The sequence below is a fragment of the Hippoglossus stenolepis genome, chromosome 19 (assembly GCF_022539355.2).
Source record: "Hippoglossus stenolepis isolate QCI-W04-F060 chromosome 19, HSTE1.2, whole genome shotgun sequence".
In the NCBI taxonomy this organism is placed as follows: Eukaryota; Metazoa; Chordata; class Actinopteri; order Pleuronectiformes; family Pleuronectidae; genus Hippoglossus; species Hippoglossus stenolepis.
The window spans coordinates 19,908,648-19,921,065 of NC_061501.1; the positions used below are offsets into that span (position 1 = coordinate 19,908,648).

General features: G+C 45.0%; 1 protein-coding gene across 1 annotated transcript; it reads right to left on the minus strand.

Moving 5' to 3' along the window:
- Positions 1-973: 973 nt before the first annotated feature.
- On the minus strand, positions 974-12,418 carry LOC118098928 (uncharacterized protein C18orf63). Its single transcript, XM_047337869.1, has 14 exons — positions 12,300-12,418; positions 11,173-11,251; positions 10,547-10,603; positions 10,332-10,443; positions 9,502-9,543; positions 8,900-8,976; positions 8,594-8,706; positions 8,153-8,249; positions 7,649-7,734; positions 7,222-7,408; positions 5,374-5,520; positions 4,232-4,891; positions 3,198-3,281; positions 974-1,495 (listed from the first exon to the last, which is right to left on the minus strand). The coding sequence occupies exons 1-14, from the start codon at positions 12,416-12,418 to the stop codon at positions 1,373-1,375; spliced, it is 1,983 nt and encodes a 660-aa protein (XP_047193825.1). The 3' UTR covers positions 974-1,372.

The following is a 12,418-nucleotide window of genomic DNA, read 5'->3' on the forward strand; positions in this document are numbered from 1 at the left end:
TCCCAAAAGTGAAGCCGAATACTCTCAATCGCCCCCTGGTGGCTGGCTCAGTCATTCCTGCATCTGGTTTTATGATTATAACTTAAAGATGTTTACACTGAGCAAATATTTCCCTCAGTCATAATCACCAAATACAGCTCTCGTTGTTTTCACAGTCCAGATTCTTGGCCTTGTTCCCATGGACACACACACACACACAGACACACACCTCATTAATCATTACATTGTTATTTAGAGACATCGTTATAATCTCTAAATATAGAAGACCATGCAGCAGGTCAGTGTTCACGCACAGTTCAGTCAGTTCTCATCACATTTCTGTTTCTACCACAGACGAAGACTTCGGGTTGAAAAGTGAAGCCAGTGCACAAGTGCCTGAAACCTGTATTCTGTGTGCTGACCAGCAGGGGGCGACTCCACTGGTTGTTTGTATAGACGTCTATGAGAAATGAGTCTCTTGATTTATAACGGACCCGAACAGTCTCCTGCTGCTTCTTCACGTGAGAAGTCAAACCAGGGAAACGTCTGTGACTGGTGAACATCAACAAGACGACATCGAACCTCAGCAACACACAGAGACAGAAGCACATGTACGAGTCTATCAGGGCCCTTTTACGTGTTAGTGATGAAATAACAGACTTTCAAGAACAAGTCGACTTCATACACACACACACACACACACACAAACTCTTCTGTCAGAACAAGACTCCGCTCGCCTGATGGAAATGAAACCCTGCAGACACAAAACACACAAACGCACCACGAGGAAAACTCCTGCAGCAGCATATTTAAACTAATATACAGATCAAGTTACAGTGGTGTGTGTGTGTGTGTGTGTGTGAATGTGTGTGTGTGTGAGTGTGTGTGTGTGTGTGTGTGTGTGTGTGTGTGTGTGTGTGTGTGTGTGTGTGTGTGAGTGTGCGTGTGCGTGTGTGTGTGTCAGTAAAACAGCTTCTTGGCACAACTGGAAAACTCAGAGACGCAGATTTTTTATATTAATTTTAACAGTTTCAATAAATAGCTATAAACATTACTAACACAATAGCAAGCAAACAACTTCTGAATAAACACCACATAAACAGTCATAAAAAACAAAATATTTTCAATAAATTCACAACAGGTTTTTAAACAACATCTGAAAAGTTGAACTACTGAGAAGTGGAAAACTCATTTGAAATCCTGGAAAGCGATAAAAGAAAACATGTCATATCGCCTGTAGAAAAAAAGAACAGCTTAAAGTTCCATTGAGTAAACAACAGACGGTTAAAGATGCGTGACAACACTTTCTGTGAGAAACAGGAAGAATCTGACGTGTGTGTGTGTGTGTGTGTGTGTGTGTGTGTGTGTGTGTGTGTGTGTGTGTGTGTCTCTCTCAGGCCTCAGCCAGACAGCCCATGACCTTCAGCATCAGCTCCTCCTTCTTGAGTCTGGCGCTGGCGAGCACTCCTCGTCCCTTCAGCCAGGACAGCAGCGTCGCAGAGTTCAGTTTGGACAACTGGAGCGAAAAGAACGTAAACAAAGAAATAAATACAGAGAGAGAAACAAGGGGGAGACAACAGAGACACTAAACAAGGACGCGTCTCCACCTCCTCCGGAAATGAAGCTAAATATCCCAGATACGAACTCTGCCATCTTGTGCCGATGACGTCATTTGCAATCAGAGTCGGTTCTCATGTCCTCAGTCTCAGCTGTCAATCATCACGTCTCAGCCCATTTATATATCATATTAAATAACTCATAAAAACCAAACTGATCAGAAACATGAACACGTGAACAAACATAGGTTTTAAGAAACCGTCTTCGATAAACTTGTATTTGGGACGGACCAAACTAAAACACTGATCCAGATATTATTCACTTTTGGGAACATGTAACATAAAATCTATTCTGTGTTGTTTATTCTGTAAAATAAATATCAGATTCCCATCAGCAAACAGATGAATCAATCAGAAAGGTTTCGAGTGTCTCACATCACGAGACCCATGTTTTACTTTCTCCTCTCGCTGAACTGCAGCTGATCTGATATGGGTTGGACTGGTTGAACTGGTTTTCCTTGATACAAGAGAAACAGGGAAGGTAATTGTGTAATTGTGGTTGTGGCCGTGTGCAGTGATGTCGGTGTGTAAACAGCAGTAAAGCAGAAAATGTAACTGATGTATTGTTTGGTGAAAGCGTTCAGGTTGAGGCTGTAAAACTGATGGATGTGGTCAGTAATCTGCTCGGCTGCCTGTGGGCTCCCGGCTCCTCCCGACCATTCATCACTTTAACAGCCCTCTGGAAAGGATGTTTGTGGGAAACCGAGGCTGACAGGACTGTGTGTGCCGCTATTCATCACACAGCACACTTTAACACGTCACGTTAATGTCTGTTGTCCGCCTAAAGGATGTTTAAGAGGACGCTGAGGCTGGACGGGCTGGACATTCATCACCCGTCAAGTCTCCACTCTCCTGAAACAAAGGACCACACTTCAGTTTCCTCTACGGCCTCAGAGCACCTGCACCGGGCGGCGAGGTTCATCACACAGCACCAAACCTGTGGCTGACGTGAGCGCAGAGCGACGAGGGACCCGCTCTGTCCTCACTGTCCTCACTAGCTTCGTCAAGTCTGTCCTGAGGGCGGCGCCGGAGAGATGGTTGCGTCAGCGCCAGCCAGCGGGGAGTTTGTTAACTTCCATTAATGCTGTTGTGTTATTAGCTGAGAGGCCGCCTCCTTCAGACTCTGGTCTACAAAGGACTTCCTTGATCTGTGTCACCAGCTTGTCCAGCCCTCACTGCTGTCTCCTAGCAACAGAGCTGAGCGTGGACATGACAGGAAAACTTGAATGCCCCTTGATTTGACGTGAGCTGTTGAGTTGAGTTTGATATTAAAGCATCAGACGCCAGAGCCATTGCTACTTCGACAACACGGTTCAGAACTGAAGGGCAGCGAGAAGGATCCACACGTTGGAGCCTTCAGCCTCAGCAGGAATAAAGGGATCAAAGCACAGCTACAGATGTGACTCTGCTGACTGGCAGCTGTATGAGTCATACATCCGCCTGCTCCATGTTAGCAGATGGGACTAAAGAAATCAAAGTAGACGTTAAATAAATGTTTCTCAAAGATGGTTTCTGTCATTTTAGGTAGGTGATGTTTGTTCAAGTGTCTTTTTGAGAAAGAGGAGGGAAACAGATAAAGTGAAGTTCATCACGTGTCCTGACCTGGTTGCTTCGGGCCAGTTTCTCCACATCAACGTCTCGAATCGCGGCTCTGGATTTCTTTGGCTTTGCTTCACACCGAACTCTCTGAAACAGAAACAACAGGATGATCAGGAAGCAGCTGATAAGTGCAGCGTTCATACTTCCTGAAACCCCCCCCCCCGGTCTCAGTGACCTGGATGCAAATGTCCACGTCATCCTGCAGCTAATGGCTACAGCCTGGGTTCCATTAGGATTTTTCCGGTGGGATTGTGAAGTGTTTTCATAGAAAGCTGAGTTTTTCCAAACTGAATGAATCAGACCATTAAAAGCTGTTAAAACAAAAGCTTTAAAAGACAAAGACAACATGAACAGTTCATAACTGCTGTCTCGGGCTAATCATTTAGTAAATGTGTACAGAGAGATTCATGTAAAACAGAAAAGTCATCAGTTACAACTCCTCGTGAGCTTTGGATTCTCAGGAACGCCTTAAAAGAATTTCTTCAGATTTTACAAACGTTCACTTGGACTCAGAGCGGAACTGATTAGATTGAGGTGCAGGTCTAATGTCACAGTGGCTTCACATGAAACTGCTCAGGTTGATGGGGGGGGTATGATTATGTCATTCATGAACACATGAGCAAACATGTTTGTCAGACAAAATTCTTTAGCCCCTCAATTACAATGTGAAATCAAAACTAAGAGATGAAATGAAACTATGAACGAGCACTTGTTTGTGGTACTGAGCGGTCAGGGCTCCGGCTCATTCACACAGCCATCGTCTTGTTTAGAAGCAGGAGGGTAATCTGAGAGCCCGTACGTCCGCAGGGCGGATTGGCCACTTTATCACCATAACGAATCCATATGTATTGAGATCAGATACATAAACCATGGACACAGAAACTTTCTCCAAACTGCAAACACGCAGGCAAAACATCCCTTCTCTGATTTAGTAGAAAGGAACATGAATAAAAATCATAAAGATCCCTACGACTATGTTAGTTAGCAGCGTTACACACAAAATACTGGACAGATAATCTCAACGTGTGTGAACTCACCGCTCTGCTGTTCTTGTCCTTATCAGACATATCAGAGGTGGTCAGAGAGGGAGGAGCCTCTGCAGCCGATGGGGGTGTAGTTGCTTCTTCCTGCAGTTGGCGGCTGTTCTGAGCAGCAGGGCTGTTTTCAGAGCCGGCCTTCAGGTGGGTTTCAGAGCTGGACTTGGATTTGTGCTTCGTCTCTGTGTTTGGAGCGAGGACGAGTCCGGGTCTGGACTTTGGCCCAGGACTGAGGCTGGATAAGTGCCTGACTCTGGGCGTAGCTGACGACTGAGGGGCGGTGCTGCTGGTAGGTTTGGGGCGACAGTTGAAGCGAGGAATGATTATCGGAGGAGGAACTGGAAGGGATGGAAAAGAGGAAGAAGGTGGAGCAGAGGCAGGTGAGTTCTTCCTGAAGGCAGGTAGCGTCAGCCTCCTCCTCTCCTCCCCTCCTCCACCCAGCTGCTCCGTCTGCTTCTGGGCCCACAGCAGGGCAACATTGATGTGACGCGATGGGTGCTTGTTCTTGAAGATGGGAACCAGTTTAGGAGCAGGGCTCATCGAGGGAGGAAGAGGGGGGAGAACTGAGGAGGAGGTGGAGCAAGAGGAGGAAGAGGAGAGGGATGAAGCTGGCTGAAAGAGTTGGATAGAGGAGGAAGAAGGAAGAGGAGAGGGGAGGAGCTGGCTGAAAGAGTGGAAGAGAAGAGGAAAAGGAGGTGGAGGAGAGGGGAGGAGCTGGCTGAAAGAGTGGAAGAGAAGAGGAAAAGGAGGTGGAGGAGAGGGAGAAGCTGGCTGAAAAGGTGGATAGAAGAGGAAGGAGGTGGAGGGAGGGGAGGAGCTGGCTGAAAGAGTGGAAGAGAAGAGGAAGAGGAGGTGGAGGAGGGAGGGGCTGGCTGAAAGAGTGGAAGAGAAGAGGAAGAGGAGGTGGAGGAGAGGGGAGGAGCTGGCTGAAAGAGTGGAAGAGAAGAGGAAAAGGAGGTGGAGGAGAGGGGAGGAGCTGGCTGAAAGAGTTGGATAGAGGAGGAAGAGGAGGTGGAGGAGAGGGGAGGAGCTACATCAGAAAAGGAAAACAGAGATGAAAGCCAGTCTCCATCTCCTCTACACCCTTGACCTTGAGTCAAACTGCTCCCGAATCCACGCCCATTACCCAGAAGCCCCAGAGCTCTGTCCTGCTGGGAGCGGGGGGGCCAGGCTGCTGGCTGCGACCTGAAGGAGGGTCTCACAGGTCTGGGAGGAGGAGCAGGGAGCTGGGTGAGGACGGGCCTGACGGAGGAGGAAGTGGTCAGGTTGACCTGTTCACTACTCTGCACCTGAGGAAGAGGAGAAGCCTGTCAAAGATTTAACAAAGTGAAGCCGTATGACCATCCACCACTCACTGGTGTGTGGCATCGACCCAGCGTCACATCACTCACTGGTGTGTGGCATCGACCCACCGTCACATCACTCACTGGTGTGTGGCATCGACCCACCGTCACATCACTCACTGGTGTGTGGCATCGACCCACCGTCACCACACACTACCTCAGTTTGACATTTTGTCCTGCGCCATCTTGGTCTTCTAAAACTAGAAGTAACCATATTTGGAAGAGCAGGGGGTGGAGCCTGACTTAGAGCTTGCAGACTATATACGCCCACCTACACCTCCCACCTGCACCCATTGGACAGTAGTAGCTGTCAATCACATGGAGCCATGTAAGTAGGAGCCGCTGGTGCTGAGGTGCTGTAAAGAAACACACGTGATCTCTGCAGCAGAATCGATGTGATGCACCAACTCTGGCTTCAACGCTCTGGAGACCTTCCTGTTGCTGTGAACACGTCCTGCTGCGTTCTTCATATGTGACAGAGGAACTCTGACCTCCTGGTCCGGACATTGTCCAGAGTTCATGTCTGTAAACAGCTTAAGGAGGACCACTATATCCTTCTTTTATCTTTCATCTCTTTATCTCTTTGTTGAGACTCTTGCATGAGAGCCTGACACACATTACACACAGGACACACTCACCAGCACTTAAATCTGACATTGGACGTAAATCATGCGCTGCAGAATCTCTCGCACACACACGGACACGTTCCTAACACTGGTTTCTAGGTGAGGCCGTAAAGCACCGAGACAGAGAAGAGAAGAGTGCAGCTCGTAAACGCAGATTTAAACAACAGACTGTGAGCTTGACGTCCGTCTGAAGGAAAGCCTGTCTGAAATAATGTGGAACAAACAGTTCACTAAGTGCTCAACAGACAGGAGCCTTCAATTCAGCTGCTTCTTTTCAGACAACAACTTCCAGCTCCTGCCGACGGGTCCTGCTGAACACGATAAATATTTGAGTTCCTCACTGAGCGCTGAATCGAGCTCACCTGAGGTTTCTCCAGCTGCAGCACGTTTCTCTCCTACATCTCAAGATGAGAGATAACTTTAATTTCAACCTGCTTCATTTCAGCCTTCCAGCCGCCACTATCCACAGACCAGAAACTGATTTATTATTATCAAAGGCAATAACAGAACTTTTACGACGTGGTGAGCTTTCAGGATTCATTAGAGTTAAAAATGAATATCAATAATGGATTTTGTATTTACAGACAAACAATTCATTGTTGTTATTAAAATCTATTTTCTTCACTTGCTTCTCTTTCCCAGGACGACGAGTCGGATGTGTTTTCTCTACAGTTCTTTATTAACAATTACCTCTGAGAACAATTACCTCTGAAAACTGTCCATTAAGATTACAGGGGGAAGTGGTCTGATAATTGCATCCCCCCGCCCCCGAACACTTGTATTAAATAACCTGCACGTACAGTGAGGAAATGAAACAGAAAGAAAGAGAAGAAGGAAACTTTAAGAATAATTTAGTTCTGCTTTATACTTTAGTTTGGTTCATGTCCCATCTGCTAACATTGAGGAGGTTTATGACCTATACTGCAGCCAGCCACCAGGGGGCGATCAAGATGATAATGATATATGAGTGTTTACGTGTGTGTATGTGTGTGTGTGTGTGTGTGTGTGTGTGTGTGTGTACCTGTGCAGATGCAGCACTGTTCAGACTGGTCGTGTGGTAACAGGGTTTCCTGGTCAGGCGTGCAGGGAAGCCACACACACTCTGCACTCGGTCCCTAACGTCAGACAGGAAGGAGCCCAGCGCCCCCTGCAGGTCGCCCCGGGGGCAGCACTGTGCTGGCTGCAGGCGGATGCAGCTCAGAGGGTAACTGCTCACGATGAGAGTTAAAGGAACATTCTGCAGATTCTACGGATCAACTCAGACTTTATTAACAGCTAACTTTTTTATTGTTTAATTCTTCTTGCTTCATTATTATTCGACTGTTCTAAATGATTCTACATCAGTATTTAGAACGCGTGTGAGATTTACACTAAATATTCATCAGATTCTGTACATTTGCTCTCGCTGATACTGAATCTATGATCTATAATCGTCCGTGTGAGGATACGTGAAGAGTGTCTCTCCCAGCAGCCTGAAGTAAACGCTGCAGTAAACCACCTCTGCCTCTGTGAGCTCAGGGAGTCGGTAGCCGTACTGCAAACACACACCAGCTGTCATTGAACATCCTTGAAACAACTTCTATTGTATCATCTTGACAAATTAAGACTTTTCACTGTCATTAACACTTTGACAAGGATCATAACACTCAAAGAAGTGATCATATCAATCAGGTCATCTAATTAAAGACTAAATAAATATAAATCTGACTCTAAGTATTTCATGATTCTTGCTGCTTCTGCTTTAAATAACTGAGGTTTGGAAAACTGTCCCTGCTGAAAAGAGAAACACATTTATTAAGTTCCATTTTGATCTCTGCATTTTTGCTGTCATATCTACAGATTTTGTTTATGTGTGTGTGTGTGTGTCTGTGTGTGTGTGTGTGTGTGTGTGTGTGTGTGTGTGTGTGTGTGTGTGTGTGTGTGTGTGTGTGTGTGTGTGTGTGTGTGTGTACCAGGCTGTTCCAGTGGTTCTGCAGGTCTGTGTAGGTCCTGAAGGGTCCGTCTCTGGGCAGCTGATGGCTGATGGTGATAATCTGACCTTTCTTCATGCTGAACACACACACACACACACACACACCTGAATAAGACCTGCAGCTCCACCTGCTGGTCACAGTCGATGTAACAGTGGTCTGGGCAGTAAACTGTTCTGTGATAAGAACTGAGGAAACATATGTATCTTAAAATATTATAAATATTAATTATCTTCATATTTCAATCATTTCATCATTTATTTTACATTGTTTATTTAATGTTTAAAATAAAAAAATCTATATATAAAACATTTTAATTATTATAGCAATGACTTGCCACCACAGATCTGTGGCATATCTATATCACAGAGAAGTGAATCTGTGAAGCCTCTGCACTGTGTCCAGCAGGTGGCGCTGTCTTACCTGGGCAGGACATGACACCAGACGGTTCCCCCAGTGGAGGACGGGTCGAGGATGGAGTCGGGATCACTGCAGAACCTCCGCAGCACCAAAGGAGGGAGGTCGAAGTCCTCCAGCTGAAACACACACACATTTATTCATTTATCTACAGAACCTGGGTTCAGCTCCTGTGGTTTTGGATCCTGTTCCAGAATAAAAGTGACTTTAGTCCGATGCAGATATTCTTCTGTTATAAAAACAAACCTCATTCACACACTTAAAAATGAGTAAACAGATTAATAATGTGTCTTCAGTGTTTGGTTTTCTCACTGTGGTTGGGGACAGTCTGACGCTGTGTGTGTTGATGCTGATGCACAGTTGGCCCTCAGTGGTGCTCAGCTCCATGCCTGACACACACACACACACACACACAGACACACACACACACGCACACACACAGACACAGACACAGACACAGACACACACACATATTTACACAGTAAACTAAATAACGATCAAACAAGGTCTGTATGCACTAGGGGGCGTGTCAGTCTATGTAACAGAGTTTTGTGGTGAAGCAGCGAGGGACGACGGGACGTGTTGTTAGAACTCAGTGTTTCTCTGACTCGTCTCTGATTGGCTGTGAGTCGAGCTGCCGCTAACGTTTGCTCTTTTGATTCTTCAGACAAACACAAACACATGCACAAAGAGGATATGACGCCACCAACAGGCGACCGACTGAAACGCACCTTGATTAAAACTACAGATTGAACCTGTTTTAGTTGCTGATCTAAATGAGGTGGAACTGAAAGAATAATTGGTAAAAAGAATGAAGTGGTTAATTCCCTTATATTTACAAATATGATCTGGTTGTAATCTACAATGTGCAGAACTCAAACCCAGTCGGTAGTAAAAGAGGTGGTGACACTCACTGACAGCGCTCTGTGTCCCTCTCTCTCTCAGAAAGTCCTTTCCTGAGAACAGACACAAAACGTCACATTGTTTGATATAAAGCAGCTGAATACAGGTCTAACACAACAGCACATGGAAATCAATAGTTATGAGTAATTTAGCTCTGATGTATCGATAACTTGTTTTTATATGAACTCTTTTTTCTCAGATAAAACCATCTCCCTAACAAGAACCAGTTCATAACCTTCACTTTACCTTCAACTAACCACTACTCACATCTGACCTCTCACATTAACCTGGATGTCAGAAAGACGTTTAGTTTCATAAGAACCAAGCTTCGGTCCCCACGACGTTCACACCCACACGCACACAGACTGGTTTATGACACACTTTGTGCGAGGTTAAAGCTTGGCCACATGTTGCAACACTCAACTGTCACTTTGATCAAACACACACACACACACCCTGGCCTTGATAAAGTAAATAAAGATCCTGTATGAGAGCAGTGATTACAGGTTGGACTTTGCTGTGAAGCAAACTCCTTCTAACACTCGATTCTGAACCTGACTCGAATCAGAACCTATAATCTTTATGTCTAAATAGATATATAATCTATATACTGATAATCACAGTGGGCTGGGCTGACAAGTTTGCTATTTTTTCTTCTTATGAAGTTGTTGATCAGGTGTCTTTCCCTAAAGGGACACATGGTGGCGCTGTTTTCGAGTCATCAGCTCAACATGGAGCATCACATCTCTGTGGCAGAGGACTTCTCGCCACCACCTGCGCCCACGTCTGCTGTGAAGGGGACGACGTGTCCCTGTGGAGGAACGTGCACAGGGGACGGTACCTGAGACGAGGTAGAGTCCTGCTTTGTTCCAGCTGGGAGACAGTCTGGTGATCAGAGAGTAGGACAGACAGCACTGGAGGTCACCTGGAAAGACACCCTGAGGAGAGCCCAGCTACACACACACACACACACACACACACACACGATCCATCAAATAAAAGTAGACGTTCAAATTTAAAATAGTTTTGAACTGAGACACTTTTGAGTCCTCACACCTGCAGACCACGTCTCTGCCCAAACGCCTGGAGGACGCCTTTCTGGAAAAACGTGATCTGTAGAAAGAGACGAGAGTTAAACATCGACAACTCAACTGGAGCATTTTAGTATTTTAGCAGGAATAATTAAATAAATTAACGTTTAAATGCTGCATCCTTTCATTAAGCCCATTTCTCTCTTTGTTTTCAAAAGATTCAATGTGAAGAATTTGTAAATATTTTAATGGAGCTTCATCGTCGATAGTTACAGGAAACATGTTGAACTTTTAATATCAGCAGATGAATTTCAACACCTATCATCTATCTCTCTCTCTCTCTCTCTATCTGTCTCTCTATCGTTAGATGTTGTGTTATTACACACAAGTGCATTTGTTTGATTCCTAATGCTCCAATTATTGAATATAACACAGATAATGATAAGGAGCTTTGAAAATATTTAAAATTAAAATGTTTTGGTTAGGTTTGTGTGTGTGTGTAAGAACTATACTAACCCTGGGGCCATACTACCAATTATGTTATTTACATTATATTTTATACATGAAGAAAAGACAAACCTTTAAGGAAACTAACATTCTGGTGCTGCAGCATAAGAACAGACAAAACTAACAAAACGACGTGTTTCTTACTGCCATGACCACAGTGATATCAGTGAAGGAGTCAAGAGCAGGAGAGGCCAGGATATCAGAGTACAGCAGCACCAGCTCTCTGTGGACACACACACACACACACACACACACACACACACACACAGTTCACTCAAGGACACGTCCACAGGACAGTTGCATTCAGGTGAAACAGTAAAAGCTGATGTTGTCGTTCACACTGAGCAGGATAATAAACCTGAGTTCTGTCCGGGGTCAAAACTCTTTGAAAGCTTCATCGTCACCTGACAAACGTCTGCACATCTCTTCTTCCTTCCAACCCCCCACCCTTTGCTTCATGTTGTGATCATATCAACCGACCACACTGAACACAACAGTTGTGTTTTCTCAGCTGATCTGTTTGGATCACTGATGCACATGTTAATTATAAACCCACGTCCTGCTACAGCCTGTGTCTCTAACAAATACTTCCACGGTGTCGGAGTCACCAACGTCACCACATTATGTTCATTGTGTTTTAACGAGGATATTTCCCCAATGGTGGAAGTCATGGACTGGTGAATGTTAATGTTGGTGTTGTAAATAGACTGGTTCTGTCTTATTTGGGTTTTATTTGTGTTGTCTCTATATTTATAGTTATTTATAATAAATGATATGATTAAAATGTAAAATCTCTTATGTTCCTATTTTTTAAATATTGAAAATGTTTTAAAATACAAATATTAGCAGATATATTTGCATCAGAAATGTTTTACTAATATCGACTCATTCGGGCTCCAACAAATATCAAATATTTCATATGAACACTATGAGAGAGGAATTTTACAAATATCCACTATTATTGAATCCATGTTACTACTATTACAGTTTGTCCTATGAAGCAGCAGCAGGTTGTGTGTGTACATGTTGTGGGTGTCAAGCAGCAGCAGGTTGTTTCTGGTCATGTTGTGTAGTTGGTGTTTGTGAAGCAGCAGCAGGTTGTCGGTTCCGACTCGTTCAAACACGAACATGTGGGAACATCCAGGCGAGGGGCGGAGCCTGTGGAGCAGCAGGAGGCCGGACATGACGTATAAACCACCAGAAGCTCTGGAACCTCCTCGTGTTTCCAAGTTGACGTCTTCTACGTGTACGACGTGTCATGAGATTCTCACCTGCAGGTCTTGATCTGTTTGCTCCTGGGCTCCTCGTCAAATAGTGTCAGAGTGACACAGACCAGATTCTTCAAGTCTGGAAGACCGAGGAAAAACAGGGACTGCTGGACTCCACTCAT

What these genes read in the sequence shown, in the direction of transcription:
- LOC118098928 (XM_047337869.1), bottom strand. Translation starts at nt 12,418, where the DNA reads ATGAGTGGAGTCCAGCAGTCCCTGTTTTTCCTCGGTCTTCCAGACTTG. An exon ending in GGCAGAGACGTGGTCTGCAG is followed by an intron (nt 10,444 to 10,546) that starts GTGTGAGGACTC and finishes GTGTGTGTGTAG; the next exon opens with CTGGGCTCTCCTCAGGGTGT. An exon ending in AGGACTCTACCTCGTCTCAG is followed by an intron (nt 9,544 to 10,331) that starts GTACCGTCCCCT and finishes GTCTGTTCTCAG; the next exon opens with GAAAGGACTTTCTGAGAGAG.